At 38.8% G+C, this 20,409-nt stretch overlaps 3 protein-coding genes across 6 annotated transcripts; 2 read left to right on the top strand and 1 right to left on the bottom strand.

The window, feature by feature from the left end:
- Positions 1-10,960, top strand: LOC18774415 (kinesin-like protein KIN-4A). 4 transcript variants are annotated; one of them, XM_020565626.1, is made up of 27 exons: positions 37-619; positions 1,053-1,176; positions 1,788-1,934; positions 2,032-2,181; positions 2,543-2,784; positions 3,267-3,454; positions 3,539-3,663; positions 3,789-3,825; positions 4,096-4,187; positions 4,322-4,429; positions 4,516-4,629; positions 5,197-5,290; positions 5,504-5,616; positions 6,338-6,436; positions 6,541-6,654; positions 6,739-6,855; positions 6,966-7,046; positions 7,720-7,791; positions 8,044-8,137; positions 8,217-8,248; positions 8,572-8,669; positions 8,751-8,849; positions 9,010-9,231; positions 9,507-9,669; positions 9,953-10,108; positions 10,198-10,514; positions 10,606-10,960. In XM_020565626.1, the coding sequence occupies exons 2-26, from the start codon at positions 1,060-1,062 to the stop codon at positions 10,408-10,410; spliced, it is 3,087 nt and encodes a 1,028-aa protein (XP_020421215.1). In that variant the 5' UTR covers positions 37-619; positions 1,053-1,059; the 3' UTR covers positions 10,411-10,514; positions 10,606-10,960. The 4 variants fall into 4 exon arrangements, with proteins under 4 accessions (XP_020421216.1, XP_020421215.1, XP_020421214.1 ...); XM_020565625.1 differs by having other exon boundaries at positions 37-661; XM_007208318.2 differs by having other exon boundaries at positions 37-666.
- LOC18772540 (probable inactive receptor kinase At5g67200) lies at positions 11,077-14,847 on the bottom strand. The gene is made up of 2 exons (XM_020565628.1): positions 13,033-14,847; positions 11,077-12,546 (listed from the first exon to the last, which is right to left on the bottom strand). Exons 1-2 carry the CDS (start codon positions 14,471-14,473, stop codon positions 11,981-11,983), a joined length of 2,007 nt encoding a protein of 668 aa, XP_020421217.1. The 5' UTR covers positions 14,474-14,847; the 3' UTR covers positions 11,077-11,980.
- Positions 17,616-19,495, top strand: LOC18772491 (protein IRX15-LIKE). Its single transcript, XM_007205519.2, has one exon. The coding sequence runs from the start codon at positions 18,244-18,246 to the stop codon at positions 19,195-19,197; it is 954 nt and encodes a 317-aa protein (XP_007205581.1). The 5' UTR covers positions 17,616-18,243; the 3' UTR covers positions 19,198-19,495.

Genomic DNA, 20,409 nt, shown 5'->3' with positions numbered 1-20,409 from the left:
AATCTAAAAATCCTAAGTTCGTCTCGCATCCAATTGAGTTCTATTCTAGTGCTGTCCTTTTAATGTGATAATCTGGTGTGGGAGAAAAAATTGGTATGCGTAGAATTTTCTAATATGTAATATAAACAAATATTAAAAAGAAGAAAAAAAAAATATATATATATATATAATACCGTTATCAAGCATAGGTTAACTAACAGTGGGAGATTTCTCAGCTTCATGCCCAGTAATATCACTGCAATTTTAGAATAATATTTTATGGTTTTGGCATCTTGGTAACTGAGAGGAGGCACATTATTTTTTCTCCTTCTTTTGTGTTTCCGAAGAAAAAAGATAATTATATATATTTGTTTCAAGGTATCTCTGTATTTTTTTATTTTTGTTCTTTTGCAAGAAACCAAGTACTCTCGACAGTTGGAAATACCTCGAAACCAAGTGTACGGTTGAAGACTGGAGGTTGGCTGGCCTTAAAGTTTTGGCCTTTCTGAACAGTAGGCAAGTGGAAGCACAGCACACTGACTGGGAACTGGTGGGCAATTTAGGAAAGCAAAGATATACACACACAGCAGCAGCAACCAAGCAAACAGTCTTCAGCTTGGTTTGGCTTTTGGGTGACTCGGTCAGTGATTGAGCAGTCAAGAACAAGGAAAATGATTTGATAGTAACGTATATTTACACCAAGTATTTCTATAATTGTATTGCTTCTGTTGTTGTTGTAGTAGTTATCTCTGCCTCCTTGCAGGCCTTTGCCTTCTGCTAGTCTTCTTTTCAAACCAATCCTAAACCCCGCCCTCCCCTTTTTTCCAACCACAACTCTCTCTGTCTCTCTCTGTCTCTCTCTGTCTCTGTCTCTCTCTCTCTCTCTCTCTGTGTCTGTTGAAAACCCACTTGTTGTTGCATCATTTTCTTCATTCTAACTCCAACTGATTAGAAAATGAGATCAAGATTCTAACAAATTTTATCTCTTTCTGTATAACCCATCTATTTGCATGCCCTTTTTCTCTCTTTTTTCACTCTTCCCTTTTTCAATTCACTCTCTTTATTTGTGATAGTAATTCAATGGAGGCATCAGAGAATTGCTGTGTCAAGGTAGCCCTTCATATTAGACCGCTTATTGATGATGAACGCCTTCAGGGTTGTAAGGAATGTGTTACTGTCACACCCGGAAAGCCTCAGGTACTCTGCTTTCTGTTTTGCAATAAGGAAGTGGGTTTCTTGAGATTGAAATTGTTGGTGTTACTATATTTGGATATCTTGGTTGTTTTTTAAGTTAAAGATTAATGTAAGGTTTAGTTCGTCTTTTTGGTGCATAGTTAAATGAATTGTTGGTGTTTCCAGATTGTACCTCTGTCGAATTAATGGAGTTTTGTAATTTTGTGTTTCATCTGTTATGTGTCTCTGTTTTTGGAAGTGGGCATAAAGCATGAAGAATTAGAAGCCATTCTCTCCTTTGTTTATGTTACTTATGGTTCATAGGACTTAACTAGTTTCGTTTTTTCACAATCTGAAATTTGGTAACAACCCTATGCGGTGGTGTGTGATATAAATCCGGCTTCTCATTTGGTAAGTGTTAAATCATAGTCCGTTACATTTTTCTTTTCGGATATTTTCTGTTTCTACTGAGTCATCTAGATTTAGGAAAGTTAAGGTAGAAGGTGATAAATTTAGGAAAGTTAAGCATTTGGCATAATACCTTTTTTCATATTAGGTGGCTATGTTTGTGTTTGCAATTTTTTCACTTGCTGTCTTAGTTGCTGATAGTATGATCTTTGTTGACCATGGTGCAGATAAAAATTGGCCCACATTCTTTTACATTTGATCATGTCTATGGCAGTGGTGGAGGTCCATCACCTGCCATATTTGAAGATTGCATTTCTCCACTTATTCATGGTTTATTCCAAGGATACAATGCTACTGTACTTGCTTACGGTCAGGTAATGTCTGTCCTGTACAAAATGTGCCTTATGGTTGAACAAGACCATGCATCTGGTCTCCTGTTACTTTAACAGTTGAAATATAAATATGCTGCAGACAGGATCTGGAAAGACATATACCATGGGAACTGGCTCTGGAGATGGCTGCCAGACGGGGCTGATTCCTCAAGTTATGAATGCATTGTTCAACAAGATTGAAATATTGAAGGATCAAACAGAATTCCAAATGCAAGTTTCCTATATTGAGGTGCATTCCTTAGATTGTTCATCTTCCTACTTTTTCATAGATATGTCCTCAGTCATGTGCTTCGAAAAACTTGTAAACCATATGCAATGACCAAAAGGAAAAGGCAAAACGAAAGAGAAGTGGAAAATATTATAAGCAATCTTGATTGCCTGTATTACAGATGATAGATCCCAAAATATCTCTAATTTTTTAAGGCGACTCGAAAAGGGACCTTCTTCTGGAGAGGGGTCCAACTCAAAACAATGATAGTATCAGCAAGTCTTTCTACAATGGCTAGTTATCTATTACTTTTCATAGCACAATCTCTCGCCAATTGTTTTTTCCATAATAACAGAATTAATTAGAGGGTTTAAATTTTCAGATTCTGAACGAAGAAGTGTGTGACTTGTTGGATTCTCTATCAATGAAAATTGAGACTACAAATGGACATGCCACAAAAGTTGGAAGGCATCCGATACAAATTCGTGAAAAGTCAAATGGAGCTATAACACTAGCAGGATTAACTGAAGTTGCTGTAAATTCGTTACAAGAAATGGCCACTTGCCTGGATCAAGGATCATTAAACAGAGCAACGGGGAGTACAAACATGAACAACCAATCTAGGTAAACCTTGAATGTCAAATTTTCTTTGCCATGCAAATTCCCTTTTTGCTGACTGACAAGGTCAGTTTCAATGTTTTTTTTTTTTTGGGTTCTGACCCCCCAACCATGCAATCTTGTTGGGTAAGGTCTGTTTGTCATAATGGTCAGAAATATTCAGTTTTTAAGTATATCCAATGCACTCATTACTGTTCAACTTTTAGCATGAAAAACTCTAAATTTTGTGAAATATGAAGGTTTATAAATAAAATTGGGAGGAACTTGGTTCTTTATAGATATCTTCAGCCTGGGACTTATTGATAGAGTCCTTGAATTCAAATAATTTTGTTTATGGTATTACTGTTTCCGAGATTTAAAAAAAAATCATTTGCAAGGATGCATTAGTGTAACAATTGAAGTGCTAGAAAATCTTATTACACTTACAGTTTAAGAGTGAATGCCCATAATTTAATGGCATATGGTTCCAATTTTTATGGTGGTACCAGTCGATCACATGCCATCTTCACAATCACATTAGAACAGATGCGAAAAATCCGTTCAGCTTTTCCTGGGAATGACACTCCAGATGAGGATATAGGTGAAGAGTATTTTTGCGCAAAGCTCCATTTGGTAGATCTTGCTGGATCCGAACGAGCAAAGAGAACAGGTTCCGATGGTCTTCGGTTAAAAGAAGGTTGGTAAACTGTTTCTGAATGTAATTGTAATGTAACTTTCAATCATAAAGTAATGAGACGTGTAAATATTAACTTATGAATAGGTATACATATTAACAAGGGACTTCTTGCACTTGGTAATGTCATCAGTGCATTGGGGGATGAGAAAAAGCGAAAAGAGGGTGTGCATGTCCCTTACCGAGACAGTAAACTGACTCGACTTTTGCAGGTTAGATAAACATGACTGTTCTGCCTGCTATGCCTGAGATATAATTTCAAGGGGATGAAGTTTCTGTATTGGCTTGCTTTATTTTTTTCCTGTTCTGATCTGGGTTCACTTGTGCAATTTGGCAGGACTCACTTGGTGGAAACAGCAAAACTGTAATGATAGGTAACCCTTACGAGCTTGTTACGATGATGTGTGCTTTGGTCCAGTGCCGCTAAGAATATAGTGTGACATTTATTCATACTTCCCTTGCTCAACTATTTCATTGAACCGAGTGATGTGTTTTCCAATATGGAAATAATTTTTTATTGGAAGAAATAATCTTGGATCATTTGTGTACTTTTCAACAAGATAGTCTGGAATTTTTCTCCTCTTTGATTGAAGATGGATGCCTTTCATGCTTCTTACTTTTGGTGAAATTTGCTATGCTTCCAGCTTGCATCAGTCCTGCTGATATCAATGCCGAGGAAAGTCTTAACACTCTGAAATATGCAAATCGTGCTCGTAATATCCAGAACAAGCCTATTGTAAGTTTGTCAGATGACTTTCTTATGACTAGGTTTGCTAAAATTCCCTTTACACACTGTGTTAGTTGATGAGTACGGTGTTTCATATTCCATGAATTTGGACCAACGTGAAACATTCTTGTTTTTGGGTACAGGTTAATAGAGATGTGATATCCAATGAGATGCAAAAGATGCAAGAGCAGCTAAAATTATTGCAGGCAGAGCTATGCGCTCGTGGTGGAGCTCCATCAGATGAAGTGCTGGTATTTTGCATAAAATAGATTTTTCATTTATTTTAAATTAATTTTATGCATCTTTTTATGGACACAAAAAGAAATTGGTTGCATAGGTTCTTAAGGAAAGGATTGCTTGGCTTGAGGCTACCAATGAGAATCTTTGTCGAGAACTTCATGGATACCGCAGCAGATGCGCTGTTGTGCAGCAGTGTGAAACAGATGTGCAAGTATGTCAACGGAATTTTACTGTTTATGTCTTTCATAAGTGATATTTAGCTGGTTGAGAATTTAAAAATCTCATGTTGGTAGTTAAGCCTTATATCTTAATATATAAAATCTTGAGCTTATACAATCATTGTTAACGGGGTTTTGGGTTGGATGCTCCAACTCTAACATGGTATTAGAGTGGGCAATTCATCCACATGTTGGCCCAATATACCACACATGCTTTCAGATCACATTGTCACCCAATGTAATTGATACATGTGTTTGGCTCAATGCAGCCACACGTAAGGGGCTGTCGGGAATTTAAAATTTCCGCAAGGAGCATTCTAAGGCTTAGGTGTAAATCTCAGTATATTAAGTCTTGAGCTTCTTCTACCCATTGCTAATTGGTTTTGTGTTTGATTTTCCAACTTCAACATATCTTTTACTTATTTAATTGAAAAAAGTTTTCCTAGATGTCACTAACTAGGTATATTAAGGTTGTAGTTTGACATCATATTCAAATTTATATAACAATTTACAATTTAATTGCTGGATGATCTTCATGTTGATATTTTTCCACCTCTCAGGAAGGCCCTGTTTGTTTCCCAAAAAGTGATGGACTTAAGAGGGGCTTCCAGAGTATGGACTCATCTGATTATCAGATGGTGGAAATTACATCAGGTAAACACTCATTCCGTTCATAATTTTGACCAATTTAAAAGAATGATGTTTTTTCTTTTAATTTTCTTTAAATAAGGAAATTTAGAATAATGTTGTTAGCAGGCCAATTTTGGTTGGGGTTGATTTATGAAATGCTTATTATGATACATATATCATCTTTTTCTTGGTAGTTTGGCCTTCACTTTTTCGGAATTAAATTGCCAAATTTTGCAGGCGAAAATTCTAAGGAAATTGATGAAGTAAAAAAAGAGTGGGAGCATCAACTTTTGCAAAACACTATGGATATAGAGTTGAATGAGTTGAACAAACGCTTGGAGCAAAAAGAGGTTTTACTTTCATCTATGTTTCCATATGCAAGTTATCCATGGCATTGAACTTGAAGAAAAATACTTATAATCCAACTAATATATGTACTATGTTTATAAGTTCTTTAAATGATTTCATATCATACATGCATAACTGATCTAATGGTTGCAAAATATGAGTAAATATGGTTAGTATAGTATTTCTTTATCTTCTTTATTTTTTGGGGTGAAATTTCTGTATAGTATTTCATTATAACATGCTAGGTTCCTAATTTTTCAATTCCGCAGTCTGCAGATAGTCCTTCTTTGTTATGATTGTAATCTTTCTGATATTTTATATATCAGACAAATGAATACATGGCTCAGGAATGCTAAAAAAAAGAACAGAAATTTTTTTGGGATGCAATATCAATCTGGACTGTTCTTAGACTTTTACTTCTGTAAGTTTTAAAAATAAATTAAATTAAATTAAAAAAAAAAAAACTGTGTAGTGAATATGTACAAGTATAATCTTGATTCTTGAGTAGACGTGCCTGACAATCTCCAAGCAAATTTAATTTGGTGTGACGTGAAGTCATTTTCACTTTCAGTACCTTAATTATTTCTGAATTAACTGAGCTGGCGGTCAGTGTCCCAATCAACCTTCATTAATCTTTTTGGCATGTTTTTATTTATATAATGGAATGGAATGATAACCTTACCTCTGCGCTACCCCAAAGTCATAGCTTCCACTTTTTTGCAGTCTGAAATGAGACTTTTTGGAGGGATTGACACTGAGGCACTGAAGCAGCACTTTGGAAAGAAAGTTTTGGAACTCGAAGAAGAGAAAAGAATTGTGCAGGTCAAATAGAACATGTTTGACTCTTTTTATTTTGCTAAAATATATTTGAATTTTGATTGTTTAATATTCCCATATTTTATGGCTGATATTCGTAACAATCACAGCGAGAGAGGGACCGCTTATTGGCTGAAGTTGAGAGCCTTGCTACTAACTCTGACATACAAGGACAAAAAATGCAAGATGTGCATGCGCAAAAATTAAAGTTTCTCGAAACACAGGTGATGCTGTGAAATATTTAGATACCATCATTCTGGTCGCCTATATTTGTGCTGATGGTTGAATGTTCCAATTATGAACCACAGATTTTAGATCTTAAGAAGAAACAAGAAAACCAGGTCCACCTTTTAAAGGCAAAACAAAAAAGTGAGGAAGCAGCAAAGCGGCTGCAAGCTGAAATACAATATATCAAAGCTCAGAAGGTTGGTTCTCTTTTCTCCGTATTTCAGACAGTTCTGTAAACAATGATGTGAATTGTATAATTTTTTTGTAACTTTTGGGTCTTTGTTACCTGGTTGTTCTTCATATGCAGGTTCAGTTGCAGCATAAAATAAAGCAAGAGGCAGAACAATTTCGACAATGGAAGGCTTCTCGTGAAAAGGAATTGCTACAGGTGCTTTACCTTCCATAAAAATATGTAATCTGGTCATCTTTAATATCTCCAAATTCATGGCTGGTGGGTTCCTAGTAAAGATTTTGTTATTTCCTTGATATATATATATATATATATATATGTATATATTACAATTGGATAATAGAGCATTTAAGCAACTGGATATCTTTACTTCTTCAGGAGGGGTTAAGAGCTGTAATGTTTGTTGCATGCACTGTGGAAATTCAGAAATTTATGTTATGACATTCCCGTTAAATAAAGATATATCATCATGTTTGAGAGAACTGAAACAGAATATGAAGACATTTCAATAATTACAAACTTAATCTACTGTTATAAATCTGTGTCTTGAAGCCAATAATTTTTTTCTTAAATATGAAGTGCAACAATGCTTTCTTTTGGTATCATGTTGTTGTGTTACCTTACTCCGTGGACGGTTTGGTCTAATGGGCTTCACCTATCATTTTGTATCGTATCACACATTTTTTAATGTCTCAAAGTGCTCCTGATATTTTGGAATTGGTTGCCAAAAGTAGGCCTTGTAATCTTTTTGGGGTTTCCTTGTAAAGGCCATTTTATTTTAGTCGTGCTAATTCTTGTTATGTCATTGCTTTCTATTCTTGTATTATTTAGTGCTGGTTTTGAAGTTTGATTATGATTTTATCACAAGCAGCTAAGGAAGGAAGGGAGGAGAAATGAGTATGAACGGCACAAGCTTGAAGCTCTGAATCAGCGCCAGAAAACGGTAAATATTTATATTTGGAAATGCATGCTGACGGTTAACCTTCCCTTCTCTCATTTCGACCCTAAATAAAAAATAAAAATTCCCTTCTCTCTGTGCATCTATGTCTGCTTCACCATGCTTGCTAAATTGGTAGACTTTAAAAAGGTTTTAAACAAGATATATGCTATGTTGGGAGTATGGGGTAAATTACTTTTTCTCATTGATATTAAAAAATTTATTGAATGTTGCCAATCATTTTAATCGATCTTGCAGGTTCTTCAAAGAAAGACAGAAGTGGCAGCAACTGCTACCAAGCGGCTTAAGGAGTTGTTAGAAGCTCGCAAATCTGCTGTACGTGACAACTCAGGTAATTCTTTTTTTTATTCTTTTGGAAGTATTCTTTTGTTACATAATCTCATTTCCTAATTTAGTGTTGTCTCCATCAGTTAACCCCAACAGGCATACTTCAGCCAGCCAGGTAAAGATCTGTACTTTTCATCTTAGTGCAATTTTTAAATTTAATGTTGGGAACATCCGTCTGTCAAATCCAGCAACATGTTTATAGGTTGGACAGCTTACGCTCACAATGACTCATCCCTTTTCATATCTGGAAAGAAATTCATGTATAGCCAAAAGTATGCTTATTATTATTAGCATCGCTTGTTGGTTTGTATTTACTCTAATCGATCGTTAAGCTTGTGGTTCTTTTAAACCCAGCCTGGAAAACCCTAAAAGAGATTTGTTCTATTATCTCTGCTATAATTTTATGTCAAACAATTTCAATATGAGTTGCATCTCCAGAGCAATGAAAGATCTTTACAACGGTGGCTTGATCATGAGCTGGAAGTCATGGTGCATATGTATGAAGTTCGTTTCGAATATGAGAAGCAAAAGCAAGTGTATGTACTTCTATTTTTCTGATACTTTCTGTATATTGCAATGAATGTGTTTAGACTGGGATTAATGAGAAAGTATTGTAGGCGAGCTGCACTGGAAAAAGAATTGGCCTTACTTAAACAAGCAGATCAGCTTTCTTCTGAAGGGCAGAGTACCCAAAGAGGAAAGAGTGGATATTCCAGGTATGTCTGCTAAATTTTTTGATGTATGTATACATAAATATGCAGATTTAAACAGACAATGGCTACACATGCAAGTTGATATGCAATGCAATACAATTGCCATGTTTTGTTAGTATGATACTATCTCCATTTTGACATTTTTGTATTTTCAACCAATCAGAGTGTTATCCATGTCACTGGATGCAAGAATGGCAAGAATAGCTTCACTTGAGAACATGCTTGGCATGTCTTCAAACGTTCTCGTGGTGATGGCTTCACAACTGTCAGAGGCAGAAGAAAGGGAGCGGAGCTTAAGTGGTCGTGGGCGTTGGAATCAGTTGCGTTCAATGGGTGATGCTAAGAACTTGCTTCAATATATATTTAATGCTGCTGCAGAAGCAAGGTGCTTATACAACCTACATAGAATCTGATGGAAGCTATATTGCATTCTCGAGGATTACTTTATTTCAACTATCGAGTACACATTCTTTGATGCTCAGTGAACTGTTTAAGATTTTTTTAGAATAGTATATGATGTTTGGTCACATATTTTTAGGTATAGTTTTTGTCTGAGTAAATATTACCTCTTCGCAACAGCAAATAAGAAAATTAACAATGAATAGTCCATAAGTTGTGATTACAATGTGTGAAGTTAATAACTTGTTCCTGTTTCAACAGGTGCCAGTTGTGGGAGAAGAATATGGAAATTAAGGACATGCAAGATCAACTGAATGAGCTTGTAACTCTACTGCGAAAAAGTGAAGCACAGAGAAAAGAGCTCGTGAAGGAACAAAAAGTGACAGAACAAGCTGTTGCTGTTGCCTCAAGTACATCCGCTTTGGTGAGACCACCTGCTAAACATGTCATGGTTTTCAACATTTCTTGCATTATAACTTCTTCTCATCCTTAGCTTGGGAAATTTATTTGGAAACCCTTGTTTTTAAGATCAATATGCATATCTACCATGATTTAAATGGTTATTTTAAGGCCTAACATCCTTATATCTGATAAAGCATTATTTAGTAAGCTCATATTTTACTCCACATTTTCTGTCTCAAATTTATACCTCTCTGTCAATTTTTGAATTGTTCTTACTACTACTTAAATGGGATGGGACTCAACAGGGGAATTCACGCACTTCATTAAAGCACTTCGTCGATGATATGAGTGGTCGTTTATCTCCAAGGTCACTTCCGGCACCAAAGCAGCTCAAATTCACACCTGGAATAGTTAGTGGGTCAATTCAAGAGTCGGCAACATTTCTGAACCAGACACGAAAGGTAATTCATTTGCTTTCAGGCTATCTTTAGTGTTGTAATTCTCGTCCTTGCTTAAGAAAATAGTCATCATTGCATCATGGTGAGTGCAGATGGTACCAATTGGGCAATTGTCTATGAAGAAACTAGCAACGGTGGGTCAAGGAGGGAAACTTTGGAGGTGGAAGAGAAGCCATCATCAGTGGCTGCTACAGTTTAAATGGAAGTGGCAGAAGCCTTGGAGACTCTCAGAATGGATCAAGCACAGTGATGAGACAATAATTAGATCGAGGCCTCGCCCACAGGCTCAGATAGATATTATGTGATAACTTCATTTTCATCAGCTTCCTTCCATGTTGTACTTGTACATACATCTTGACTGCCATATATGATCCAACATATGGCTTGGTGAAAACAACTGTAACTGCTGGTAATCATTCTCCTCCTGTTATAAAATAGAAGCACAAAAAGCTTCATTCTTGAAATAATTTGAGACTGCATTCTTTGTTGCCTGCATGCAGGATGCAGGGGTGTTGTAAATTGGCAGGAAGATGGCAGGTTCGACTAACCAACTTGTCATGCAAGCAGTCTCACGAAACTTGCATAAGACGGCCAAATTGGAGTGCTGTTGCATCTGGTGGAAGAAGACACGGTCATGCAAGAAATAGGTGGTTTATGATGCTAACATCTGGTGTTGATTTGTTTTCCCTTTTCCTTTTCTGTACATCGTCCATTAGATACATAGGCATACCACTTAGTTTGTCAGAATTTGGCTTTGGCATGTGATCTTTTGTTTTTGTACTTATTTTCTCTTTTATTATGTGACAGTTTTACTCAGACAAATTTTTCAAGTCAAATGAACATAGACTTCATACACTTTTTTTACTTCAAATTACACTTGGCTGATAATAAAATTCAACATGAAAGTTAAAGCACAGTTGCCCTAGAAATCAGAGCTCATAATTTAGCCATAGCAATTCAGTCTTGCAAAAGATATGGATGATTTTTTTAATGAATAAATGGATCTATGGATGTTTATCAAAATACAGCAACCTTTCTGAACCCATACCCCATTCAACACACAGAAAAAATAAGAGGATCAATCTGTCATCTTATCACTTCATCCCAGCTACCTTTCATTCAATAGGGATAGGTTTTCCACCTTAGCAAACAACAAACTCATGCAGACCTGGATTATGTCACTTGGTCAAGACAATGTACCCACTCCTTGCACTCGAGTTTGGTCAGGACAATATACCCACTCCTTAACACTCAAGTTTGATTCCCCTTCCCTAGTCGCTTAGGACATTGTCGCTTGTATAAAAGACAACAGAAAACTCGTTATTCAAGCTGCAGCAGAAAATTGGGTGACCCCGAAACTATAGGGCCCACATTGTATCAACGGCTAGACAAAAATTGCCCACTCCAGAGTGAGCAATTGGCCTTAAATTGCATAGGTCCCCCCAACAACAACAACCCGCACTCCCGTCTCTGCTGGCACTAACATTACCAAAATCACCAACCACCAGCATATGCCTACCAAAGCCCTTACGTCTTTATTGGCATTTTCAGACACTACCTTGCACCAAAAGCCACATTAACTCCCCCAACATTGTACAGTTCGTATGGTGAGAACTGCTGTAAATACCAAAGCCTCGAATCATAAGCATTTATAAAATCATTATACATCTGCCATTTAACAGATTACATTGGCTGGTCGTGTGCCTGCAATTACAAAAATGCCTTCAAGCTTCGCCTATAAATGAGTCGTTCAACCTTAGCCCCATAAATTTACCATTAGAACTTTTTCTCAGGAAACCCTCTGAGAGATACACGTATTGACACTAGCTCCTGCCTTCATTTCCTTCTTTGAATCCAATATTTGTAAAATTGAGACTACTGCTTTGAAAATCCAACACCTGCATTATCCTCTGTCATCACACTCTCTTTAATCTCCTGTATCATCTTCAGCACTTGCCACATTGCCGGCCTCTGTTCCGGAGATGTCAAACTAGATATACAAGCAACCTCAGCAAGCATTCCAAGTTGATTATCGTCCCCAACATCATCATCCCTCATTGCTCTGACCCAATCGGGCACGTCCGTGGGCACCAGAAGCGGATGTTGGGACGGATGTTTACCCGTCAAAAGTTCAAGCAAGAGGATGCCAAAGGCATAGACATCGGATTTAGAAGTGGCTCGACGGCTGGACTTGCGTATCTCAGGGGCCTTATAGCCTGCAGAGTCAGGATCTTCATTTGCAGAAGTGTCTGCAAAGAAGGTAAGGCTGTAGTCCGTGAGACAGGCCTCAAAGTCGCCTCCAAGAAGAACATTGGAGGACTTGAGATTGCCATGGATTAAGGTTGATGATTGGTGAATGTAAGCAAGGCCTTGAGCCACATCTTCCGCTATCTTCAAGCATGATGTCCAATGAAGAGGCTTTGCTCTAGTTGATTTAGAACCTGTTCATACATAATTGCAATTTGTTAGCAACAGCTTATAAACAATGGCTTGAAGTGCAAAAAATCAACTACTAGCTTATTTTCTTTTATTCCTCCTACTTTTTCACTAACAGGGAAAATCTATACGAACACTTCCTAATTGGTTACGAGGCTCTGATACGTGCAATCACTCGCAAATCACCTCCTAGGTAAACTCGAAAGTGTTTGCGTATGTAAATTCAAAACTAAAACGTCTGAATTTACCGTCTCATGCTCATGAAGTAATACGAGTGTAATATGATCCATACAAGTGTTTGAATGATGTCATGATAAAAATAATACAATATGGGGTCAAACTTTGAACCATGAGCACCAAGGGGCCAACCCGTAATTGTCGGTATTAAGACAGAAGTGATATATGACTGAAAAGCAAAACCCAGTAAAACCACAGAGACATTTTAACAAACAAAAAGCATGCAATAGTTTCAGCGTTTTTACCACACTTACCGTGAATGAGATTGAAGAGACTGCCATTGGGTTGGTAATCATAGATCACCAGCCGCTCTCCCTTGGCCTGAAAATAAGCTCTCACCGGAACCAAATACGGATGCCTCAATCCACCCACCGCATCCATATGTTCATCAAACGCTTCTCTGCTCGTAATCGCAGTCTTACCCGCATCCAATCTCTTCACCGTCACAATCAGCTGGTTATCCAGCACCGCCTTGTACGTAGTTCCAATCGTACCCCTCCCAAGCAACTCCGCCGAGGCTCTCATCAGCTGCTCCAAACTGTACAGCTGGGCCTCCCCATAACAAAACACCAAGTTCCCACTTCTCGGAATCGCTCTCGGTTGAGCTTGTTCAAATTCATCAACTGTTTTCACCTTACTGGGATACTGCATCCCCCTCTGTTCTGTCACTTGGGTTTCGTTTCTAAAAGCGTTCGGATTTGGATTCGTGTGAATGTGATCAATACCTTCATTGATGGAGGATGGTTTCGTGGCTTCATGAGTGATAGTCTTTGTTCGGTTTCTGGCCACTGCAAAGAGGCATAAGAGACCGGCAATGAGGAGCGCAACCCCAATCGCGAGCCCGAGAATGAGACCAGTTTTCTTGTGATTTTTTGGGGAAGGTTTCGACAGAACCACTCCTTGCGACTGCGCACTCTCCACTAACGGCTCCGATGCCGGAGAGGTAGCACTCGCATTGCGAGATTCGAAGAAGGGAGCACGTGAGCTGCACGCCCTGTTCACAATCTCGCCGCAGAGGCCCGGGTTCAGCTGGAACGCCGACGCGTCGAACCGGGACAGAGTCGGTGGGACCGGCCCGGTCAAGTCGTTCCCCGAAACGTTGAAGACGAAAAGGAAAGACTGGTTCAAAGCGGGGAGGGTGCCGTTGAACCGGTTAGACTGGAGTTGGAGGGAGGTGAGCCGGTCCAGAGCGGACAGCCTCAGCGGAATGGGACCGGAGAAGTTGTTGAAGGAAAGATCGAGAACGGAGAGGCGGTGGAGGGAGAGAATGGAAGGCGGCAAGGCGCCGGAGAAGTCGTTGCGGTTCAAGAAGAGGGACTTGAGGTTCTGGAGATGGGAGATGTCGGGGATTGGGCCGGAGAGCGAGTTGTTGTGGAGACTCAGGACTCGGAGCTGGTCGAGGCGAGTGAGAGTGTCGGGCGGAAACTCGCCGCGGAGGGAATATGATTGCAGAACGAAACGGACGACGCGGCCCTGGGCGCATTTGACGCCCTGCCATTGGCAGTAGTCGAAACGCTCGTTTAGGGTGTAGAGGAGCTTGTTGTTGAGGTCGGCTCCTGACTTGAAGGAGAGGAGGGCGACGGCGTCGGAGGAGGGGAGGAGGAGGTTGGGCGGCGGTGGAGAGGGAGGAGAAATGGAGGGCTGAGATTGGACGGTGGTGATGAGAAGGAGGAGGAGGGGGAGGAGTGGAAACATAGTGGGTTTATGGAGTGAGGAGGGGGGGGTTCATGTTCATGGTGGGTTTGTGTAGTATAGAGTTTGAAGTGGGAAGCAGCTGGGTGGTTGTGTCGAGTAGCGTTGGTGGAGTCTGTGTGGGGGTCACGTGAAGGTGGGGGATAGGGGAAGGGAGTGGGAAAAATTGTTGGTGTTGGTTTCTGTAGGGAACTGTTTTCTAGGCCTCAGATTTCTCGGGCTTTGCTTCTATTTGGCGCGTCAACTTACGTGTTTTTCATTACTGTGAAAAGGTTTAAAACTAAGCTACGCAATGAGTAATCATTTGTTTGTTAAGTAAGTGTTATTGTAAACTTCGTCACGTAGCATTAGCATGATGATGTTGTACTATTAGGTTTACTTCAATTCTAATTTGTGTATACTTATTAATATTTAAAAATATGTTAGTACAAGTTGTTGTGAGTTATTGTTAACGGGGTCTAGTTCAATGAAAAATGATATTGATTTGCATAATAGTCATAGTCACAAGTTCAAACCTCTATAACACCGTCGTATTGTGCATGCAAGAAACTCTATTTTATTCATAGTTTAAACTATCGCTTATAATTTCGAAATGATAAATTTTAAACTTAGAACACTCCTTACAATTTGTGTGTACTTTTAAAATTATCAGTATGTCATGTTGCATAGCATTCATGTCACACCCATAGATCTGTCCAATTACTGGGCTAAGGCATGAAGTAAGAAATGTGAGGGGGAAAAGTCGTTAAAATGCCACACACAGGTTGAACAAGCAAGTATCCTCCCTTTGAAAAATAAAAATAAAATTTTGAATTCATCACTGACTCACGTTAAACACAATAATTTCTCTCCCTTCATGGTAAAAAAAGTTAAAACTTGGTAAGCAATGGGCAATCATTTGTTTGGTGGTAATTAGATATTTAGATAAACCTTACTCATCGTTAGCTGATTCGTTGCTTTCCATTCCACCATGCCAAATTTGTACATTATTATCGTAACCTCATAGGCACAGCGACGGAGATTACAACACACGCGATGTATGGTGCGTACCTTCCGTTGTGTAGAGATCACTCTTCGTATAATAATATATAGTTGGACTGGACTGGACTGGAGAATACTATTTGACCCCTTTGATTCTTATTAATGCCGTCAATAAGTCAGACTATCCATCCTGGCATTTTTAATGTTTTGTGGTTTTTTTATTTTGTTGCTCAGCATTTGCATGTTCTTTTGGTATATTTTTGGTGTTGGACAAATTGTTCCACAATTCTCATTTCGACAGAAATGCTAACCTTAATTGTTCGAAATGCTAACCTTAATTGTTCATAGAGAAATGCTAACGTTAATCGTTTATTATATTATGTTATGGAGTTCAAAATATATTAAGATTAGGGCTTGTTAGCAAACGAGTGAGCGACTAATCCAAACACAATTCTATATGTATAATCAACTCATCCAAACACAACTCTAAGCAATAAAAAGTACCCTCTTTGTGTCGGGGCAACAAAAGCCATTGCCTCTTTGTAGTGCCTTAATTCTTGTGGGGAAAGTTTGAAGTCAAAAATCCCTTGTGTTGTGGGGACACAATGGTTCTTGATCATTGTAGCTAAGATAAGCAAGCATCTTCTTTTCGTGCTTCTTTTTTCGGAAAGGGTCGTTCATCTGCCTCATCTTTCTCATGATCTCACGGGCTTGAAATATGTGTCATCCTTGTCAAAAGAAAGGGTTGTTGTGCTTTCTTTTTCCTTTGCGCCATTTCAAACACAACAAAGCTAATGATTTTTTCTTCTTTTCAAACATGCAACAAATAATTTCATAGCTAATCGAGCCACAAATTTATACTATACACACATAGCATCTTGGGGGCAGAGCTACACTATGGCTAGGGTGGGTTCTAGCTTAGTGCAAAGTTTGGGAAAAAGAAATTTACAAGCAAAAATCACTCTACTTGATTCAAACAGATCTCGAGTTAGCTTCAATTTTTACCCTTTTAAAAAATGAATATAATTTTATTTAGATTCTTACTTATATAAGAAATAATAGCCCACTCCTATAAAAATTTATGATTCCGTCCTTTACTTAAGTCGGACTCTCTCTACGCTTTTTAGGGCCTCGAGAGTCCCAAATGACTACAGGAGCATAAGTCTACTCTACCTCAATTCACCGTTTCGAACCTCGCCCACTCTTTCATTCAGGGTGGTTAGAACCAGGGGAGGATCTTCTGCCTTTAAGGTCATAGCACCAGCACCTGAAATAATACTATGTGCATAGGTAGGTTTCCGCCTATGTGGATCCCACTTTGATAGAGAGGTAGTTAATAAAGTAGCAAGTAAAAGTGGTCCAATCCACATAACAACAATTTTCATCATAGTAGTTTGTGGCTCAATCCACAACAAATACTCTGTTATGGTTAGAATAGAATCCACTCTGTTACTATTGCATTATAGCCATGGATCACCTTATGCATAGAAGAAGATTTGGACAAGAGAGAAGTTTATCTTTCCTAGGAATGGCACTAAAGTATTGTTAGGGGGGGCAGCTAGGGATAATGAATCCTGGACTTGGTTCCTTCAACAATTTCTAAGGTGAGGTGGGGAGATAGGAGGAGGATAGGAATTGGAGTTGGTTTCTGAAAGGCAAAGGGTATCTCTAAAGTTAACTTTTGTTATATAGTGTAATGCCCATACTGGTGTGTTTTGTGTCATATTCCACCTACTTCAAGGCTTGAAGCAAACATTTTATTGCTGATGCTACAAGCTTAGCACACAATATTATGAGGCACACTGGTAGGAAAAGTTCAAGGGAAAACAGCTGAAAATGCATATACATATACTAAGAACAAGGAATTAATTTAATACTAGAAATTCAGTCTAATAATTTCAATAATATATTTTTGTCTAACAATCATTGCCAATTTATTGTTTCCAAAACAGAGGAAGACAAGCCACCAATATTTAGTACAATACTAAATAACTATACAACAACATTGGGCAATTTGTATCTTTGTTTGTAGGGGGCTACCTGTTAATGTTGTCATCTTCATAATGAGTTCCAAAGTCTCACTCATGTATTTGGTAAACATAAACAAACCCAACTGCATATTCTAATAAAACATGTTTATTCAATGGGGGAATGGATCAGACAATCTGAATCAGGTAAGTTGTCATCTTCAAAGGCAGCTACTTACTTGAGGAATTGCATATTTAAAGAGGTTACTTGAGATGTGAAGCTCAATTGAACAAGGTAAAGCGACTTGAGGCTTGTAATTAGTTATGGGGTCACTAGTACTACAACAAAAAAAACACCTATACCCATAACCCATCTACCTTCTCTCTCACCAACTACCCCCATTGTTTTCTCCTCCCACTCCCACTTCACAAGCACTGAAATACATACATACACATACATACTGAACAGAACATAAACAAATAAAAGATTGTATGGAAACAAACCACCAACTAAAGAGCAGTTATAACTAATAACAATAAAACAATTCATTCTCAAAAAATTTAAAATAATTTGATTTCTAGAATGCTTAGAGGGTGATTGTAAGGTCAAGGTCACCTTCAGTTTCTTCATCCCACATTGCTTCAGTTTTCTGCTTGCTTATTCAACACAATCTTTAAATCTTACCCTCTCCAATATTCTCAAAACAGAAAACAGAGAAACAGAGATATAGAAGAGAGAGAGACTCACCTTCCATTGTAACACAAGCCACACTCTGATCAAAGTGTCTCTCTCTTTCTCTGTTTTGATCTCTCAATCCAGTTGAGATGAAGAACATCAGCAACACAAAGCTGATCCTTCTCCACCCCTACATCCAGAAACAAGGAACCTCCAACCGCCTCTGGCTTCTAGCCTTCATGTCCATCTTCACACTCGCCTTCCTTCTCACAATCATTTACACAAGCGGCTTGTACGCATACTCATCAACCACAACAACCACCATCTCCGCCGCCACAATAACCACCACAACAACCGCCTCCACCGCCGTCCCCCAGCTCCCCACCACCGTCATCAACACCCTCCTCTACTACTCCGCCAAATCCAACGACACATTCAAAATGTCGTACGCCGACATCAAGCCCATCTCGGACGCCCTCCGGAAATGCTCAACCCCCTGCAACTTCCTCATCTTCGGCCTCACCCACGAGACCCTCCTCTGGAAGGCCCTCAACAACAACGGCCGCACCGTCTTCATCGATGAAAACCGCTACTTCGCCGCCTACATGGAGGAGAAGCACCCGGAAATCGACGCGTACGACGTGCAGTACACAACAAAATCGAAAGAGCTCAAGGAGCTGGTGGCGGTGGCAAAAGAGCAAATACGGAACGAGTGCAGGCCGGTGCAGAACCTGCTGTTCTCGGAGTGCAAGCTCGGGATCAACGACCTGCCGAACCACGTGTACGAGGTTGATTGGGACGTCATCTTGGTGGACGGGCCACGTGGCGACTGGCCGGACGCGCCCGGGCGGGTGATGCCGATATTCACGTCGGGGGTGCTGGCGAGGAGCAAAAAGGGCGGGAACGGGAAGACGCACGTGTTCGTGCATGATTTTGGCGGGGAGGTGCAGAGGGTCTGCGGGGAGGAGTTTTTGTGCAGGGAGAATTTGGTGGAGGCGAGTGAGACGCTGGGGCATTATGTGGTCGAGAGGATGGAGGAGAGTAGCTTCCAGTTCTGTCGCAGCCGTCCATCGTCAAATTCTTCATTATCAGCAGCATCTTAGTGGTTGTTGTGGGTGGTGTTTGGAATTCATAGTAATAATCGTTTAACGTCATCATGGTGAAAGATTCATCAGAGTGTTATTGGGATATGGCATGAAGGAGGTAAACCTGGGTTGGGTTTGGGTGTATATTTATGATTTTTGCTCTCCTTTTTAGATTCTTTTGTCTTTTTCTTCTTTTTCTTTTTGTTTTCTGTGGGTGGGTCATGTGAAAATAATTCTTCTTTTTTCGGCAAGTGCAAAATGTAATTTTTGCACTAAAATCAAAATATAAGTTCCAGTTACAACCATTTTTCCTTTTTCTTCGCTTCCTATTTTAATTTGTGGGTTAAGTCAGTAAATCCGCCCCCTAACACTTAAAAAGACCATTCGCTTCCCAAAAAAAAACAAAAAATAAGAACATGCCATGTCCAGTCCATTACAGATTTCCGAAGGGGTCACCTTTGGACAAGTGTTTTATAACGAGGGTCTTAGCCTTTAGATGAGACTCTATCTTTTAATAATTAGATCAAATTAGTTAGATGCTGGATTAAATCGGTTAGTCGTTTGATTAAATTGGTTAGTTTGATTTAACAGTTAAGAGATAAGACCTCATCTAAGAGCATCTACAATCATGCTTTCTATTTTTTAGTTAAAATATAGCTAAAAACACACAAAAGTTATTGTAGGAGCTCTCTATAAAATTTGAACTACAATCATATTCCCTAGTTTGGTAAGTCATAAATACTATAATTATTTTTTGATTCAATATACTTGGTCCATTTCTATAAAAAAAAAATATAAAAATAGTTAGTATTAATTAAAAGTTTACCATATGCATAAAACAAAGCAGCATTAAATTTTAAAGAGCCATTAAGAGTCTTTTCTCTCTCCTCATATTTATGAGCTCCTAAAAGTCTCCCTATTTTATAAGGCGAATAAGGAGCTGGTTTTTTTTTTTTTTTTTTTGGGTCTAAAGAGGGAGCATGGTTGGAGTTGTAGTTTTCCAATTCCTCCCTAAAATTTGTCTAAAGATGTGGGTTTTTTTTTTTTTTTTGGTAAAAAAAAATGTAGTTTAGGGAACCCATTGTGGATGTTCCAAGAGCCTTATCACTATAGAATGACTCCATCTTTTAACTCGATAGGATAAATTGGGCTTGGACTGGCCTTGAGCCTGGCCCATTTAAGCTTGTAGACATTGGGAAGGGTAGGGCGGACGCATCTCAGGACAAAAGA

The sequence above is a fragment of the Prunus persica genome, chromosome G6 (genome assembly GCF_000346465.2).
Source record: "Prunus persica cultivar Lovell chromosome G6, Prunus_persica_NCBIv2, whole genome shotgun sequence".
NCBI lineage: Eukaryota > Viridiplantae > Streptophyta > Magnoliopsida > Rosales > Rosaceae > Prunus > Prunus persica.
Note: the sequence above shows the minus strand (reverse complement) of the source record. Positions and strands in the feature narration are given on the sequence as shown.